Source organism: Sus scrofa, chromosome 1 (genome assembly GCF_054392235.1).
Source record: "Sus scrofa isolate SSC_HxYL_T2T_F1_AM1 chromosome 1, Sscrofa_HxYL_maternal_Yorkshire_Landrace_v2.0, whole genome shotgun sequence".
Taxonomy (NCBI): domain Eukaryota; kingdom Metazoa; phylum Chordata; class Mammalia; order Artiodactyla; family Suidae; genus Sus; species Sus scrofa.
In genome coordinates, this window is record NC_139383.1 from 176,805,605 (window position 1) to 176,824,885 (window position 19,281).

The 19,281-nt window shown below is 36.4% G+C and overlaps 1 protein-coding gene, 2 long non-coding RNA genes and 1 pseudogene across 12 annotated transcripts in view; 2 read left to right on the forward strand and 2 right to left on the reverse strand.

Annotated features, from left to right (window-relative positions):
* PIAS1 (protein inhibitor of activated STAT 1) overlaps positions 1-19,281 on the forward strand; it is a 325,250-nt gene that overhangs the window by 232,913 nt on the left and 73,056 nt on the right. For all 10 annotated transcript variants that reach the window (XM_084979204.1, XM_084979209.1, XM_084979202.1 and 7 more), the window contains one exon: positions 1,145-1,589. In XM_084979204.1, the coding sequence (XP_084835330.1) occupies positions 1,145-1,589 (445 nt within the window). The remainder of the gene's footprint in view (positions 1-1,144; positions 1,590-19,281) is intronic.
* LOC146406871 (U2 spliceosomal RNA) lies at positions 640-793 on the reverse strand (annotated as a pseudogene).
* LOC146406872 (uncharacterized) lies at positions 4,174-11,243 on the reverse strand. Its single transcript, XR_014817471.1, has 2 exons — positions 11,187-11,243; positions 4,174-9,296 (listed from the first exon to the last, which is right to left on the reverse strand). It is a non-coding gene; the product is annotated as an uncharacterized LOC146406872 (long non-coding RNA).
* On the forward strand, positions 12,414-17,208 carry LOC146406873 (uncharacterized). Its single transcript, XR_014817460.1, has 2 exons — positions 12,414-13,595; positions 15,746-17,208. It is a non-coding gene; the product is annotated as an uncharacterized LOC146406873 (long non-coding RNA).

A 19,281-nucleotide genomic window follows, 5' to 3' on the forward strand; every position in this document is an offset into this window, starting at 1 on the left:
CCTGTGGAGTTGTAAAGATTTAATGACAACCCATATGAAAATATCAAATATATTTGGCATATAATGGGTCAAAAAAAGTATAGGTTAAACCTTATAAATTCTGAAGTTAGTGTTGGATGTAATATCTGATGTTATTTGTATCCTGCCTACATCTGATGTTTGAAGTAGACTGTTAATGTAATTCACATATACTTATTTAATTTTTCCCCAAGAAAATAAATGTTCTTGAGGGCTCATTACTTTTTGCCATCCGGAATACACTCAGCACTGTCCTGGAGACTTAGTAAGTGCTTGATAAATACCTGAGAATTTCATTGTAACAGTGGAATGAGGTGAGATGTGGTTCTACGTGGTGTATACTTTTACATCTTATATAACACTAGGTAGAAGTCGGTGAATTTTTGAATATTTATTATAAATTTCTTTAGCTGGAGTTCCTGTTCTTTGGCTCAGCAGTAATGAATCCGACTAGTATCCATTGAAGATGTGGGCCCAGTTTCTGGCCTTTGCTCAGAGGGATAAGGATCTGGCATTGCCCTGAGCTGTGGTTTAGGTTGCAGATGCTGCTTGGATCTATCTTTGTTGTGGTGTAGGCCAGCGGCTGCAGCTCTGATTTGCAGCTCTGCAGCCTTCCTAGTCTGTGAACTTCCATATGCCACAGGTGCAGCCCTAGAAAGAAAAAAATAATAGATTTTTTTGGTTACGTATATTAAATGGCTAAATTTTAAGTTTGAATATTCAGACTACTGTATATAGAACACACTTGATCTTAGCCAAAAGGCAGAGAAGCAATTACTATATATAGAATAGATGGTAATGGGGACCTACTGTATATAGCACAGGAGAATTTACTCTGTACTGTATGGTAACCTATCTGAGAAAAGAATTTGAAGAAGAATGGATGTATGTGTATGTATAACTGATTTACTTTGCTATATGCCTGAAATTAACATAACTTTCTAAGTCAACTATGTTCCAATAAAAATTTTTAAAATATTTTAAGTTTGAAATAACTAGAATTGACTGTAAATGAGCTGACCTTTAAGCAAACCATAAGGAGAAAGTATTTATTATAACACTTTGTTTAATGTTGTAAATTATATTATTGGAATACTAATGTTTTACATTTTGTTTTGTCTCTAAGCAAATGGTTATGAGCCTTAGAGTTTCTGAACTCCAAGTACTGTTGGGCTACGCCGGGAGAAACAAGCACGGACGCAAACACGAACTTCTCACAAAAGCCCTGCATTTGCTAAAGGCTGGCTGCAGTCCTGCTGTACAAATGAAAATTAAAGAACTCTATAGGCGGAGGTTCCCCCAGAAAATCATGACGCCTGCGGACTTGTCCATCCCCAGCGTACATTCAAGTCCTATGCCAGCAACTTTGTCTCCATCTACCATTCCACAGCTCACTTATGATGGTCACCCTGCATCATCACCGTTACTCCCTGTTTCTCTTTTGGGACCTAAACATGAACTGGAACTCCCACATCTTACATCAGCTCTTCACCCAGTCCATCCGGATATAAAACTTCAAAAATTACCATTTTATGATTTACTGGATGAACTGATAAAACCCACCAGTCTAGGTAAGATTATTCTATAATGGTTATTTGGTTACTTTTGGAGGAAATATTTTCTTTTTCGAGTTTGACCCAATTTATTATTCATAATGACAATTACATTTGGTAGTAGCATCCAGATGGTAATAAGGATCTTTCAATTTTATTTCTTTTTTTCACTTTTTTGGGGGGAATCTTTCAATTTTAGACAAAATCAAGAATGTAGAAGCTGTCTTTTAGACAGAAAAAAAGTATATTCAGGTCTGCAGTGATGATTGCTGACACAGTAAATGTTAAAAAGTTTTCAAGAATATAAAACTTGGAGTTCCCGTCGTGGCACAGTGGTTAATGAATCTGACTAGGAACCATGAGGTTGTGGGCTCGGATCCCACATTGCTGTGGCTCTGGCGTAGGACTGTGGCTGCAGCTCCAGTTCAACCCCTAGCTTGGGAACCTCCATATGCCGCTGGAGCGGCACTAGAAAAGGCAAAAAGACAAAAAAAAAAAAAAAATATATATATATATATATATATATATATATAAAACTTTTTAAAGTCTTAACATTTTAGATTGTTGATTAATATTTTACAATAACCCTTACAAATTAAATAAATTAAAACCCAGTAATTACTATCAGTCTCTGAATTCACTTTTTAATTTTCAAGGGTTGATGACATCTAAAGCAAATTACTCTTTTTGATTCTTTAAATGAGTAAATGGTTTTAATTATTATAAAAGGATATTTGAACCCTAATATATAGTATTTCAATTTCAGCTGACTTTTTCAAATGGATGTGTGTGCTTTGCAGGGGCACACATGATCATATTTATATAATACTAATGAATACTTGAAATTTCATGTACTGTGTTCTACCATTTGATTTGTGTCTAGAATATGCTGTTAATAATTCAATGTATTAACTTGAAATTTTAATTTATATAATTCTACCTTTATTTAGGGTAGAATAAAACTTACCCTATTGTGATCTCTGATACTTTTGGTGTAAAATATTTAAAATATCAGACTTCCAGATGCTGGTTTGTTATTATAAATCAGTGGTTGGCAAACTATGGTTGGCAAAGCAGATGCATCCTGCAGCCTTTTTTCTGTGGATCTGAGCTAAGTTGTTGTTGTTGTTTTTTAATATTCCTAAAGAGTTATAAACTAAAACGAAAACGAAGAATATGCAGCAGAGATCATGTATCTGCAAAAGCTAAAATATTTGTCTGATCCTTACAGAAAAAGTTTTCTGACCCCATTAACAGATCATTAAACATTTCAACTTGGGGGGTTGGTGAGTGTTGAATTTTTGAGAACATTTACAGAAGCTCTTTGAACTAGGAAATGTTTGTTTTAAATTATATCAAGTAGAATACCTGAATAAATTAACATTATAGGAGTCATTTTCAAACAACATGAATTTTATGTCACTTTTTTAAAATAGCCATTAATAAGAAAAATTAACACTTGTTGAGAATCTGTCCTAAGTTTTTAAAACCTATACATGCTCATTATAAAAAATGAAAGTGCTGAAGTCCCTTCCTCATTAGCAGTTTAATATCTATGCATATGTGAGCAAGTTATGTTTCCTGTTCTTAAGCAGGAATCGTATTAGACATAGTATTCTCTGACATGCTCTTTTTTTTTTTTTTGGCTTTACTAGTATAGACAGTTTTCCTTGTCTTATTCTTCATTTTTAATTGAAGGCCATATATACACAATTATATATATATATATATATATATATTCTAGCTCATTTCTTATTAAAGACTGTGTTCTTTTCTGTGTTCTAAATAAGTCCTCTATTAAAAGGCATATTTTTCTAGTTTTTCACTGCCAAAAACATGCTGTAGTCAACCTCATCTGAAATTTGAAAGAAAAAAAAGATGTTAGTGGCTTTTATTTGATTTGATTCCCAGCTCTCAAATTTTTCTTCTGGTCTTAATAATTAATGTATCCTGTTTTCAGTTTCACTAATGTAAATTTCAAGTACCAGTGTGAATAGATGATGTTTACATACATATCTAATTTTGTTATGAAAAGTAGAAATGCAAACTAGAAATACATTATGGTTATGTTTGATAATATTTTAAATAAAAATTGAGCATTTTAAATTTATTTCACAGAGGTACTTTTCTTGAATATATGTTATGTCTTCATTTCTAATTGTCTATACTTTTTTTAAATGCCTTTGTAGCTTAATATATCATAATTTATATCTTACATCTTGTTGTTTTAATACTTTAGGGTACTTTATCCTTTTGAAATTTTTAATGTGTAATAGTAATGGGAAAATATATCTGATTTCTCCCTAAACACATATTTGAAGTAGATAGTTCTTAAGAAATTATGTTATTAAAGCTGACAATAGTATTTGCTGTCTTTCTATAGTATTTTCCCTCTAATGACTATTTTCAGAGAATAGTCAATAAATTTTAAATAATTTTTCTTGCTTGGAGTTCCCTTTGTGGCACAGTGGTTAACGAATCCAACTAGGAACCATGAGGTTGCAGGTTCGATCCTTGGCCTTGCTCAGTGGGTTAAGGATCTGGCGTTGCCGTGAGCTGTGGTGTGGGTCACAGACGAGGCTCGGATCCCACGTTGCTGTGGCTCTGGTGTAGGCCGGTGGCTGTGGCTCTGATTGGACCCCTAGCCTGGGAACCTCATGCCGTAGGAAGCAGCCCTAGAAAAGGCCAAAAAAAAAAGACAAAAAATAATTTTTCTGTCTTTACTCCCAGCTGAAAACTTATAGACTGTTTCATGGGGTGTTTCTGAGTGACAGTTTAAAAACAATGTCGTAAAGTTTTGCCCATTCTTTATAACCAGTAAGTAAACCCTTGCATTTGCAAAATTGACACTGGGTTGAAGTATTAAAATACTTCCCACGAGATTTATTTAATTGGACTTTCTTTGTCTTGTCGAGCCTCATCATTTGCACATTCTGTATTTGTGAAGTCTGCTATCTCAAACTTATTTGTAAATCCAAAATCACTACTCAGAACAGTTCTATAGCTATTTATAGACATGCACAGAGCTGCAAAAGGTTTGAGATGGCTGATGTGTGCTTTCCCACACATGAACCTGTGGTTGAACTATGTGATTCTTGCCTTCTTGTTTTCAGCTCTCTTACCATAAACAAGTGTCCTCTTTGCATGTTACTTAATGCCACATTTTTTGCGTTTCTGTGCTTTTTGTTGGTGATTGCTTGGTCTAAAATGGCCCCAGGGTTTCACTGGTTAAGGACTCCGTGGTTAAGGACTTGGTGTTCTCACTGCTGTGGCTTGGGTTACTGCTGTGACTCAGATTTGATCCCTGGCACAAGAACATCCACATGCCGTGGGTGTGGCCAAAAAAATAAATAAATGACCCCCAAGCATAGTGCTAAAGTTTTGTCTAGTGTTCTTAAATGCAACAGAGCTGAGTTGTGCATTATGGAGAGAATACATGTATTAGATCAGTTTTGTTCAGGCATGAGTTACATTGCTGTTTGCTATGAACTTAGTGTTAATGAATCATCAGTATATATTAAATAAGGTGTCTTGAGACAGAAACACACATAAAACAAGATTAGATATTGATCAGTTGATGAAAATGTGACCAGAGGCTTGCAGGAACCTAATCCTGTATTTCCCCTAAGAGCAGTGGTTCAGTATTCACTAATTCATTGTTTGTGGTGACTTTATAGAACATAATTACCACAAATAATAAAAATTGACATTTAAAGTGTAATTGTATTTGAATACCAGTTTTCATGAATAAATCCATTGTTTGTGGTATACACACTAAATGAATAGGTAGGGTAGAGTTTTGCTTGGTGATATTGTAAATAGATTTCTGATTTCTCATTATTATCCTAAAATTAAGATAAAGGCAGACATTTTGGCTATCCATGAAAAGATCTACCAGAAAGTAATTTGTGGAAGTGTATTGATCCAGCGAATATTTGAGATGGAAATACTCACTGGATCTGGAAGAGATTGAGAAAAGAGTCTGAGTAATCTGCAGAGTTTAAGCTGAACATTTAAAAAAAAAATTTTTTTTTTTTTTTTTTTTTTTTTTTGCTTTGTTTTAAGGGCCACACCTTCAGTGAAATGGTAGTTGAATCGGAGCTGTAGCTGTCAGCCTACACTGTAGGTCATGGCAATGCTGGATCCTTAACCCACTGAGCGAGGCCAGGGATCCTCTTAGATACCAGTCCAGTTTGTTACCACTGAGCCACAAGGGGAACTCCTAGGATGAGCATAGGCCCTGTTAAATTAAAAATAATTGAAAAAAAGAATCTAAGATTTTTAACATTGTTAAAGGGCTGTCTCTGTACTTAACTAAATGAAGTGACTACTTCACAGAATTCAGTTTTCTAAAGGGTTACTTTTGCCGGTAGATTACTTGTTTTGAATCTAGGAAGATATTTTCAGACAAGTTAAATACCTTCCACCATTCTTTTTGTTTCTAAACATACAGATGTTTAAAATCATCACAAACTTTTAAGAGTTTAGTTATGACCTATTGCATAATAGCATAATTCATCACAATCACTTGAGTCCAGAATGTGATGGAATAAATTTAATTTTTTATTTTTTTCCCTCTTCTTTATCTTTTTTTTTTTCATCTCTTTAGGGCCACACCCGCGGCATATGTAGGTTCCCAGGCTTGGAGTCTAATTAGAGCTGTTGCTGCCGGCCTACGCCATAGCCACAGCAATGCCAGATCTAAGCCATGTCTGCGACCTACACCACAACTCATGGCGATGCCGGATCCTCAGCCCACCAAGCCAGGCCAGGGATCTAACCCAAAACCTCATAGTTCCTAGTCGGATTCGTTTCTGATGCGCCATGGCAGGAACTCCCATTTTATTTTTAAGAACTAGATTTAAACAGATTTTAAGATGTTCCAGTGTAAGCTGAATGTTTTTTATGTGTGATTCATGTTTCTAACTAAAATCAAAACAATGGTTTTGGTATTCCCCTGTAATATTATTAGATAATATTTATCCATCTTTATAATCATGTTGTTATTTCTTTAACTGTAAGTAATTTTAAGGTTTTTATTCATTTTGGAACACAAAGAGAAATCTTTTCATTGTCCGTAGTTAACTAGAAGAATTGGGAGATGAAGTGGAGTAGTTGTAATGTAAAATGCTTGATTTACTCAGTATTTTTGTCTCAGTATTAAAATTCTGTTTGTTCCCTGAGGCCATTTCTAATGTTTAAAACCTTTTCCATTAATCTTTCTAAGATGCCCCCCTTATATCTGACAGTTCTTACCCCCATCCAAATCAACTTGACTTTCTTTCATGCTCTTATAACATTTTATTGTTGTTAGTTCCTCAAAATGGTAGGACTCTGCTTGCTGTATTCATCTGTATATTCCCATAATAGATAGCTGTGAACCTGCTATGTGGTAGTTGTTCAGTAAACATTTATTATCTCTCCAATTTATTTAAATACAGTGTTGAAGAAGTAAGAGTCTGTTCTTACATTTTTGCAAATTATTTGGATGCTACAGACTTAGGAACTTGAAACACTGAGACATTTTAATTGATCATATGGATGTCATTCTTAAGTTTGTGATAAAACAAGTCACTTATTTTATCTGTTTTTTTTTTAAGTCTTGGAAGATGGCTTCTATTTAAATTTTAATGTTTGTCAAACAATCTTTTCCATTAAACACCACAAATTTCTCTGTTACGTATGTTTGATTTTCCTCACCTCAGTTACAGGTAGTTCTAATTTGATGTGAGTCAGTACCTGTATTTCCTATGGAAGTGTACTGGGTTTATATTCTCAGTATTTTAGAGAGCTAGATCAGTCTCTTTCCCTTTTTAAAGTAGAACATTTCTGTATGGAAAATTACAATTATTTTGGGCTTGGGAAGATGTATGAATAATTTATAGAAAAGATTTGAATAAAAAAATTGTAAATTTGGTTTTTTGCCTTAGGAAACAAGGCAGCAGATGCTTCAGCACTCCTAAATAGTTAAAATGATCCATCTTATTTTGTGCAGTGCGGGTAAGGTTTCTGCTACATCTTAATAACATTGGTTACCAGTGTTTTCTGCCAAGGGCTCCTCTGGCATTGGATTAGATTTCACAGTTTCCTTCTCCTCTCATTTTTTATAATTGAGTTTGCCTTCCTCCACATGCCTAATAGCCAATGCCTGGAGATCAGGTGATGCAAATTCAGGGACATAGGCTCTGATAAGTATTGGAAAGGGCATTCAAAGGTTTTATGATTCACTCTACTTTGCTTTTAGAAAATTTGCCTTCTAACAATTCAGCACAAACTGTGCTCCTCTCTACTTGAATTTTGGAAAATCAAACGCAGTAATTTTTTCTGTAGATGGGTTTCTTCCCTAGAAACTTCTCTTCCTAATTTGGCAGCACTGGTTTCTGATTTATGAGACAAAATCTAAGATTTACTTTTTTAATCTACATCCCTCTGTAGATAATCTGTCTTTGTATCTGGTGAATTTGATTTAATATTCTTATTATCATCTGTACAAGAGGCCAGAGGCCCGAAGAATCTGCTGTGTTTTTAATAAAAGAGGTCTGTGTTCTTGAGTGTTACCTTGGGAACTAAGATTGATGGACTTTGTTGTTGTTGGGAAGAAATCTTGACAGTAAAAATCAGTAAAGAATTGTTCTGTATAGTTGTAAAAATGACATTAAAGCATTTTAATTGTGAGATTAATAAGCCAGCCATTTAGGTTTAGAAGGAAGCAAGTACAGTTTCATAGAGAAATCCAATATAAAAGATTTTACTGGAATGAGATGTAAAGATCAAATATGTAGTATATGTCATGTTTGAAATACAGTATTTCAGAATTTGCTAATGAATTCTATACCACTTTGGCCCAGTCTCCCAAGCACAAATTGAGTTAGCATAACGATTTGAGATTAGCCAGCTGGAGAACTTGGTTGTGGTAATCATAGGATAGGTAAGATGGTGCAACAAAGGGAGAACCCATTTTTAGCATTCCATTTCTTTCCATTTTTTTTTTCTTTGGCTGCGCCTGTGGCATGCAGAAGTTCCCAGGCCAGGGATTGAACCTGCATCACAGCAGCAACCTGAGCCACATCAGTGACACCAGATCTTTAGCCCACTGAGCCACCAGGGAACTACCTTTTCCTCTTCCTTTTTCTTTTTTTTTTTTTTTTTTTTTTTTTTTGAAGAAAAATATTGTTGATTGATATCTGAGGGATTGGAAGGTAATTTTAAGCCATTCCCTTTTTTGAGCCTTACTATTTTGGTGTTGACAGTGCTTGCAGATGACCGCAATAGTTTTGAGCAGTAATTAGTCATTCTGGTTCTTTGGTACTACTGCTGCTAAATTTATGAACATTAAAATGTAAACAAGCTTTAGATGTGCCAAAGATGGGGATTTTTCAGTGTAAAAGAAGCTGGATGTTTAATGTAGTATTAGAATTAAATCACTTTGCAATAGGTAAAAATAAAAAGGCTGAATTATTATTATTATTATTATTTTTTGTCTTTTTGACTTTTCTAGGGCCGCACCCACGGCATATGGAGGTTCCCAGGCTAGGAGTCTAATCGGAGCTGTAGCCACTGGCCTCCGCCAGAGCCACAGCAACGCGGGATCTGAGTGGTGTCTGTGACCTACACCACAGCTCACGGCAACGCCGGATCGTTAACCCACTGAGGAAGGGCAGGGATCGAACCCGCAACCTCATGGTTCCTAGTCGGATTCATTAACCACTGTACCATGACGGGAAACTCCAAGGCTGAATTATTTTTTAAAAATACGTTAAGTCTGTCACCTCTACACAATCTGTACAGTTCTTAGAATTTTATTTCAGTGTTTATTTCGGTGCTATAGTTTATATATTTATATATATATAGTTTTATATATATGTGATATATATATTTTTTATTTTTTTTAGCCAAGGCATATAATGGCTTAGTGTGGGGTCTCAGTTTCCAGACCAGGGATTGAGCCCAGGCCACAGTGGTGAAAGTGGTGTTGAATCCTAACGACTAGACCACCAGGGAATTCTCCAGTGGTGTATTTTTCAATGTTTTATTTCTGCTCTTAAATTTTATCATTTTAATTTTAATATTATTATATAAGATATGAATTAGATGGGAAAATCACTTATCTATAAGTACTCATAGCATTTTATGCTTCTTTTCACCAGCTTTTCATGTAAGTTTAAATATAAAGTTACCAATTTGTTTACATGCAATTTAAGAAATCTCAAAGGAAATGATGGAGTTAATTACATGAAATTGTCAAACCCCTATACATCAGGGGGTTTTTTCAGTTTTTTTTTTTTTTTTTTTTTTTTTTTTTTTTTTTTTTTTTGCTTTTTTTTGTTTTCTTTTTGCTTTTTAGGGCTGCACCCGAGGCATATGGAGGTTCCCAGGCTAGGGGTCAAATCGGAACTACATCTGCCGGCCTATGCCACAGCAGTGCTGGATCCTTAACCCACTGAGCGAGGCCAGGGATCGAACCTGCAACCTCATGGTTACTAGTTGGATTCCTTTGTGCTTGCCACAACGGGAAAGCCTACATCAAGTTTTTTTAAAAGCCCAACTGTAAGAGTAAATACCAAATAAAAAATATTTGAATTAAACATAGAATTACAAGAAAGAATTTGCAAATCAAAATGGGGGAGGATACTAAAGACTATCCGGCAGTGTGTGAAAAGATAAGTTATTAAAGGGGAAATACTGGAGTTCCTGCTGTGGTGCAATGGGATTGGCGGCATCTCTGCAGCGCCAGGATGCGCGTTCGATTCCTGGCCCCTCACAGTGGGTTGAAGGATCTGGTGTTGCCACAGCTGTGGCATAGGTCACAAGTGTGACTCAGATCTGATCTATGGCCTGGGAGCTCCATGTGCTGCTAGGCAACAAAGAAAAGGTGTGTGCATGGGGGGCGGGGGTGGGACACTTACAACTAGGAAACATGAAAAGTACTCACTTTTACTAATTCCAAAGAAAATTCAAAGTAAGTCAACCATGAGATTTTTAAGTCTTGTCTATAGAGCTTATATTAAAATATATATGGGAGTTCCCCTCGTGGCACAGCAGAAACACATCCGACTAGGAACCATGGGGTTGTGGGTTCAATCCCTGGCCTCGCTCAGTGGGTTAGGGATCTGGCGTTGCCATGACCTGTGGTGTAGGCTGGCAGCAACAGCTCCGATTACGCCCCTAGCCTGGGAACCTCCATATGCCACCGGTGCGGCCCTAAAAAGACAAAAAAAAAAAAAAAAAAAAAAGTAGATCGGTTTGGACCTGTGTGAAATTTATAGTACATATGAGGAATTCTGATTTCTGATTTATCACTTCTAGATCTTAGTCACTAGATTTTTTTTAAAGTGTTAAAATTATAGACCCTTCATAACTCAATACTTAAATATTTTAAAGAAAAATTCATTTTTTTAGTCCAATCTAGATTTCAGGTTTTTGCTTAAATTCATTCTGTTGACTTGTATATGACCTGTATAAGTAGGTAATTTCAAAATCTCCCTGAAGGGTTCCCCTTGTGGATCTGGCGTTGTCATAAGCTGTGGTATATATAAGTCACAGACATGGCTCGGATCCTGTGGCTGTGGTATAGGCCGGCAGCTGCAGCACCGATTTGACCCCTAGCCTGGAAACTTCCATATGCTTTGGGTGCAGCCCTAAAAAGCAAAAAAAAAAAAAAAAAAAAAAAAAGTTATTGACAGAAGAAGCATTTTCCCTCATTGCATGGTAAGAGTTAAAATCTTAATAGATTGAATAATTATGGTTGTGAGAGAATTGCTGTCAGATGCAGAAAAATACATTTACTTTCCTTAGTGCTTTCAGATTATTTCGAAAGGTCTCTGTAGAATCCAAAAGCTAACAAACAAGTCATTCAACTCAAGGTAGGAAGGGTAGGGATAAGAAAGTCTGATGAATACATTGTGAATTGAGTTAAAACTCAACCAAGAGAGTGGAGCTATAATAATATTTAACATGTCAAATTGCAATTTCATCCATTTAGTAGATTAGGAAATTTGTATTTTCAAGTTCACCTAGGACCTGATTGTTAACTTCCTTTTTAATAGAAATAACAGATTATTCTTTAACAGATAACCTTGATGCCATAACATAAATTTCCTTTTTTTTTTTGATAGGCAAGAAATAGATTTGTTAAGGTAGGATGCTTGTGAGAGATGCAAGCAGGCAGGCCAGGAGGCTCTCTCTAACATAAATTTCTACTTAAGGTTGAAGTTTCTCTAGAATTCATCCCATATTACTTTTAGATAAAGTAAATCAGGTCATATGTTTGTATTTATCTTTTTTTTTGTATAATTTGCTTATGCTTGTGTGGATTATGGTGTACTTGTGAAGTCAATTTTTAAAGCCAAGATTGTATTTATGTAAGTGATTTTTTTTCCCCCTCAGGGTCGCACCCTTGGCATATTGGAGCTTCCCAGGCTAGGAGTTGAATCGGAACTACAGCTGCTGGCCTACACCACAGCCACAGCAACACCAGATTCGAGCCCAGTCTGTGACCTACACTACAGCTCAGGGCAACGCTGGATCCTTAACCCACTGAGTGAGGCCAGGGATTGAACCTGCATCCTTTTGAATGCTAGTCAGGTTCGTTAACCACTGAGCCACACCAGGAATGCTAAGTGATGATTTTTTAAAATACTGATTCTCTCCTTCCTACCATAAGATCTAGATTTGCTAAATCAGAAGACTATCTAGAGGAGAAAGATACTTTGTGTGACTAGAATTAAAATGCTGGCGCTTTTATTGCCTAATGAGTAATCTGTATCAGCCTTTCTAAGCCTATAGCTTTCTACTTTGCTCCCCAATCTAGCATTTCATCTCTAGCTTTTCCCCCATTATGCCTTTTTTTTTTTTTTTTTTTTTTTTGTCTTTTTCTCCTTTTTTTAGGGTCGCACCTGCGGCATGTGGAGGTTCCCAGGCTAGGGGTCTAATCGGAGCTGTAGCTACCAGCCTACACCATAGCCACAGCAACGCCAGATCCTTAACCCACTGAATGAGGCCAGGGATCGAACCTGAAACCTCATGGTAGTCGGATTCGTTTCTGCTGCGCCACCACAGGAACTCCCATTATGCTTTTAAAATATCTTCTGAAATGTGTTTTAATTTTATTTAAAATGAAATTATATTTCTTAGTGATAGTTTGTTATATCTCTTATTGTCCTACATATATTAGATTTTCAATATAAAATTCCGGGATAGACACTAATTTTTTTGACACATAAGAAATCACCTCACATAGTTAAACATTTTACCCTTAAAAAAAAAAAAAAAAAGAGGGTTACCAGTCTAATTCAGTTCTTCATTTGAGGGTCATTGTAAAGCATACTTCTGCTGTATGGCAAACTATACTTTAGATACTGACTCAATTAAAGGTAACACTTATTTTTCCAGTTGATTTTTTTATACTCTAGTTTGCATGTATACGCATTTGCATACATGAATATGTGTGTGTAAAAGAGTGCATTCATTTGCATCCACAGTTGGAGAGAGGAAGAGAAATAAGTGAGAATGTATAATTAGAGATATTAGACTATTTGCATCCCCCTTTTCTTCCCCATCAAGGCTAAAATGATGGTTAAACACCTGTCTCTGTGCCCATGAGGAAAATGACCTTTGCTTCTAGGCCTTCTGGATTTTCTGAATAGAGGGTCTTATGGTACAGGAAGGTGAACTTGAGCAGCAGGAAGAAAATATTCTCTTCTCTGTGTGCAAAACTGGCCCAGGCCAAATTTCAGCAGAAAGTTGTCTTTGGCTTTTTCCCATTTGTCTTTCTTCATGCTTCTCCCACTTCCTTCTGCCTTTTTCTTAAGTGTTGAGTGTCTTTAGCTCCTTACTGTGGTATTTTTTCCGGGCCTGCATATGTACTCCTTATTAATCTCCCACAAACCCCCTCCATTTTCTTGCTAATATTGTCTGTAAAATAACAATTTGATCTATAGAGTAAAGGGAATTGCGAGTTTTTTTTATTTGTTTTTTTCATGTGTTTTTGTTTGTTTGTTTGTTTTTGCTTTTTAGGGCCCACCTGTGGCATATGGAAGTTCCCAGGCTAGGGGTTGAATCAAAGCTACAGCTGCCAGCCTATACCACAGGCACAGCAACAGGCAATCCATGCCGCGTCTGCAACCTATACCACAGCTCAGGGCAGCGCCGGATTGCTAACCCACTGATCAAGGCCAGGGATCGAACCTGTATCCTCACGGATACTAGTTGGACACATTTCTGCTGCGCCACGATGGGAACTCCCGGGAGTTGGTTTTAAAAGTTAGTGTATTAGCCTGACTGCTGACAATTCCTGAAATTTTCTATCAGTTACAATAGTGTAGCATATTTAAATAGATACACAGCACAATAAGCTTTCCTCCAGCATTGGGTCAGATTGCTGTTTCTTTGGTTGAACACAGATGAAATTGGCTTATGTTGTGTGAAAAATCATTACTGGATCTTTAAAAGGTTAGCATTATAATCAGTATGGTGTGAGGTGCTCTTGTTAGGAGAGATGCAAAGAAACAGACTGACAAAGGGAATCACACTCTTCTCTTCACCTGGGACTGTGGTCAAACAGAATTTCTGGCATTACTTATGATTATTTGGCACCACAGTGAAAAGGTGGTTTTGAGCAAGGAGCTAAACCTAAAAAGCCCACTTTGTTGGCTTTCTTCTAGATCAAATTAATGAAATTAATCTTGATACTCATAATTTATTTTTCTATTTTTGAACCTTTCTGCTTAGGGTTGGGAATCCAGGATAGTAGTAGCTATTTGTACATGTTTACATATTTGTAATTTAGGTGTTTGTTAGGAATTATTCATTAACTTAAAACTATTTCCTTCTGATCACTGTTCACATCAAGTATGCTTGGGTATGGGCTCACTTGGCACCACATTCACCTCATGAGTCCTCTTAATCCTTATCAGAAGGAAATTCCATTTCTTCCTGTGGGAAAGTAAACATAGTCTGTAAGATTGAGTTCTCTTAAGCAGTATATTTCAAGAGTAATCAGTATTTACCTAAATGCCTAGAATTTTTAGTTCATCTATTATAAATATAAAATCAGTTATGGATAAATGTGGTTGAATTAATGATGTTTATATGAGAGAATAGTCTTTGGAGCCTTTTTTGAGTTCATGAATTTAGGTTGCTACTCAAATTTTAATATTTTAACACTTTATATTTCACTTGAGAAAGAAAGGATAGTGTAGAATGGATTTGAAAATGGCAGTTAAACTAAATCTAGATATAGTAGTTATGCATGATGACAAGTAAAGTACCCAGCATTTTTAAAGAAGAAAAAAAGTTCATGGTTAATACTTAATGGTTATATCAGCTAGAGAAAAGATACATAGAGAAAAAACTAAGTGCATTCACTGTGTTTCAGTCTATATTACCAGGCAGTTAATGAAACATTTTAAGTAATTTCCCTTTCTAGTCTAGAGTTGTAGTGTAGTTAGAAACTTCTAGCTGCTTTTATACAAGAACTCTTCTGTAAGAAAACTACTAGAAAATCAACTGTGAGGAACCGTTAGAACTAATTAATAGTTCAGCATGAGAGCTAATTGAAAGTTGCAGTGAAAAAAATCAGTGTTATTTTTGCTACAAATGATAGACAATCCACCTAAAACTGGCATGAATGTAAAAACTGATCTATTTATATAACCAAAGGATAAGAGTCTTCATGTGGAGCTCCATGAACATCACCATGATCCTTTTCTTGATCCTCTACTTCCCCTGCCAGCTTTTACCCCATTGCTTTTCTCCTCATTGTGGCAGGATTCCATGAACAAGTAGAAACAAGTGTGGTTTCTACCTCCATTTCCTCACTTTCCATTCTCCTGTAAGTAAACTCCAGCCATGCTTTTGTTCCAGTTACTCCACTGAAACTTCCCTTGTCAAGAAGAGCTGTGATACCAAAGCCCATGATCCCTACTCAGTCCCTAGTTTGCTAGTTCTGTTAGCATCTTTTAAAAAATTTTATTGGAGGAGTTCCCGTCGTGGCGCAGTGGTTAACGAATCCAACTAGGAACCATGAGGTTGCGGGTTCGGTCCCTGCCCTTGCTCAGTGGGTTAACAATCCAGCGTTGCCGTGAGCTGTGGTGTAGGTTGCAGACTTGGCTTGGATCCCGCGTTGCTGTGGCTCTGGCATAGGCCAGTGGCTACAGCTCCGATTTGACCCCTAGCCTGGGAACCTCCATATGCCGTGGGAGCGGCCCAAAGAAATAACAAAAAGACAAAAAAAAAAAAAATTTTTTTATTGGAATATAGTTGGTTTACAGTGTTGTATTAGCATCATGTTTACAGCAAAGTGGGCCAGTTACACATATACATATATTCATTCTCCCCCCTGTAGTTTATTACACAACAGAGTAAACCTCCATGCACTATACAATATAGCCTTGTTACCTATTTTTATATATAGTAGTTTGTGTTATGTTAATCCCATCCTCCTAATTTATCCCTCCCTGTTAGTAACATGTGACACAGTTAATCAGATTCTCCTACTTGCAACACTTTGTCGGTGTCCTTCAATCTCGCTGGTCATTTCTTCTTACACTTCTTTTGTTCCTCTTCTCCCAGACCTGTTTCTGTCTACATTTGCTTCCTCGGTGATTATATCTATTCTCAAGGCTTTTAATAGTAACTAAACATTAATAACCCTAAATTTATGTCTCTAGCCAAGTCCCCTCTGAGTTCCAACTGCCCATACATATGAATCACTACTCATATGTCTGTCTCAAACTTAATATGTCTAGGAGGGAAAATTTTTGTTCTTTCTTCTAAAACAAATTCTGCCTACAGTCATCATCTTGGTTAAGGGCATCTTCCATCTGTCTAGTTTTCAGGCTAAAATGTTTAAAGTCACCCTGGATCCTTTTCTGTTATTATGTCCCAGTCTAATTAGTTAAGAAAGTCTTTTTCACTTCACTCATAGCCTTCACTGCCACTACCCTGATCTGAGCCGCCACCACCTCTTCCCTGAATTATTATGTTGATCTCTGCTGTTACCTTTGTCTCCTTTACAATATTTTCAACTTAGCAGCTAGAGTGATTCTTTTGAATGATCCTTTTGATCATGTTACTTCTCAGTTTAAAACTCTCTGATGTCCTCTCCTGTGATTCAGAGTAAAATCCAAAACTGTTATGATTTAGCCCTCTGTTATTCATTGGATATCGTCATTTACCTAGTATTCTCTTTAACTTGGCTCTGACCATTCCTCAGATACACTGTATGCTCTTATCTTGGGGCTTTCTTGCCATTCCTCAGATACACTGTATGCTCTTATCTTGGGGCTTTGGCATGGACGTTTTCTTTACCTGGAATGTTCTTCCTAAGATAGTCACATGGCTGTCTCCTTTACTTCCTTCAAGTCAAGCTATTAATACGTTTATTTAATAAGACTTACCTAGACTACTCTATTTAAAATTTCACTTCATTCTTTCCAGTTCCTATTACTTTGTCTTGTGTTTTCCATAATGAATATCACTTTCTGACATTTATTGTATCATTTATTAACTTTCTTTTTCCCTTAGAATATAAGTGCCATAAAGGCATAGGTTTTGGTTTCTTCTTCACTGATTATCCTAAGCACTTGGAGTAATGTCTTATGCATGTTAGGTTCTCAATAAATATTTGTTGAACAAATGTTTGTATGACAAATCTGTTTCATGTTCTTTATTTTGTAACTGCTTCCTTGATGTTGGTCTCAATTTTTTAGGCATTCTGTAGTTCCCAGCAGTTCCTGGACTCCTTCCAGATTTAAACCTAGCCCCAAAGAGAAAAAGTCTTTGTCCCAGCATTTCCAGGAAAAGTCCTGAGGTTCACTATGATCGAACTACTTTAAATACCATGTCCAGCTCTTGACCAGTCAACCCTGCAAGAGAGTGCAATGCACTTTTCAGCCTAAACTTTGGTCATATGTTCCATTTTGAGGCTGGAAGTAAAGTCACAAACAAAAATGTCTATTGCAGCTGAATACAAGAAATGTCTATTAACTTATATACCACTTTTTAACAAAATCTGATCCTTGGATACTGGTTCCATGGGATGTTAGTAGGTACTCTTTGACCATGTTGCATTAAGGGTAGAAACTTAATTTAAATGAGCTTTATTGTTGCACAATTTCTCAGGGTTTTAAATATGATTATGTACTCTACGAGTCTCTAAGTGAGAGATGTTTTATGCTGCAACTTACCAAAATTCTTTGAACATAGAATCCCTTTCCCTTTAGAACATCTCATGGTGTTTTCTCATTGCCCATACTATAAAAAATATTATGTTTGCCAAGAACTAGTTACAAAATTGAAGGAAAATCTCATGCAAGAACAACCAAAAGAAAAAAATACAGAGGAATACTCATCAAATTTATAGGATTTCGGAGTTCCCTTGTGGCTCTGTAGATTAAGGACCTGGTGTTGTCACTGCTGTGGCTCTGGTTGCTGCAGTGGCTCAGGTTCAATCCCTGGCCCAAGGAATTTCCACATGCTACAAGTATAGCCAAAACAAACAAACAAACAAAAACAACAACAAAAAAACCCCAAGATTTAGGAGTTCCCGTCGTGGCGCAGTGGTTAACAAATCCGACTGGGAACCATGAGGTTGCGGGTTCGATCCCTGCCCTTGCTCAGTGGATTAATGATCCGGCGTTGCCGTGAGCTGTGGTGTAGGTTGCAGACGCGGCTCGGATCCCGCGTTGCTGTGGCCCTGGTGTAGGCCGGTGGCTACAGCTCCGATTGGACCCCTAGCCTGGGAATCTCCATATGCCGCGGGAGTGGCCCAAGAAATAGCAAAAAAACCAAAAAAAAAAAAAAAAAAAACCCAGGATTTATTTGAAGAAAAATTGTGTTTATGATACCCCTAAGAACTTGACTATATAGAAAGACACAGTTTTTAAAAGATGTCTATTCTCAATAAATTCAGCATAGTTGTAATTACAAATCAAATTTATTAGAGAGGGAGATGAAGGGGAGAGAAAGATGAAATGATTTTAAAGTTCCTTTGTGTGATAGGGTGGTTTTTTTTTTTAATACAAGGAAGGGTAGTACCTCATGCTACTTAAGAAAGGTTTATTGTAAGGCTATATAGAAATTAAAACCAGAATTAGAAAGTTATGGTTATGTACTTTGCCTGATTATGTGCATTCTCCTCCTCTATGGTACGTCTTTATCTTTCTAAGCATCTATTTTGTTTGCCTCTGGCTACAAAGAGCTCTTGGAGACCCTCTTTATGTTTCACACTCCAAATCCTAGAAGCTAGTTTGAATTGATTTTAGTTAATGTGTCGCTAATGGATGGATTCCTTCAGACACAGTCATTTTATGGGTTGCCCGGTAGATACACCCCTGGGAAAATTATGCTCCCTATTGCTATCAATGGCTGTTCAGTACAGAAACAGCCTAGAGCTGCTTCCCTGGTAGAAGGTGTGGGCTGGGAAGATTCAACTAGGAGGGGAAGTTGGTTGTGGTAGATAGCATGCCTAAAACACCCAGTATAAATTGGAAGAAAATATAGGAATTCTGAAAAAGAGGTATATGGCATAACACATATAAAGTCCGCTGTCTATATATGTGGCAAAGGTATAGTAATTGAAACTGTGGAATTAATGCCTGAATAAGCAGCTAATGAAGTGTAAATACAATTTTAAGATAACGTAAAAGTAAAATTTCTAATTAATGGTATGTATTAGATATTAAATTGTTCAGGAGTACCTAATTAACCT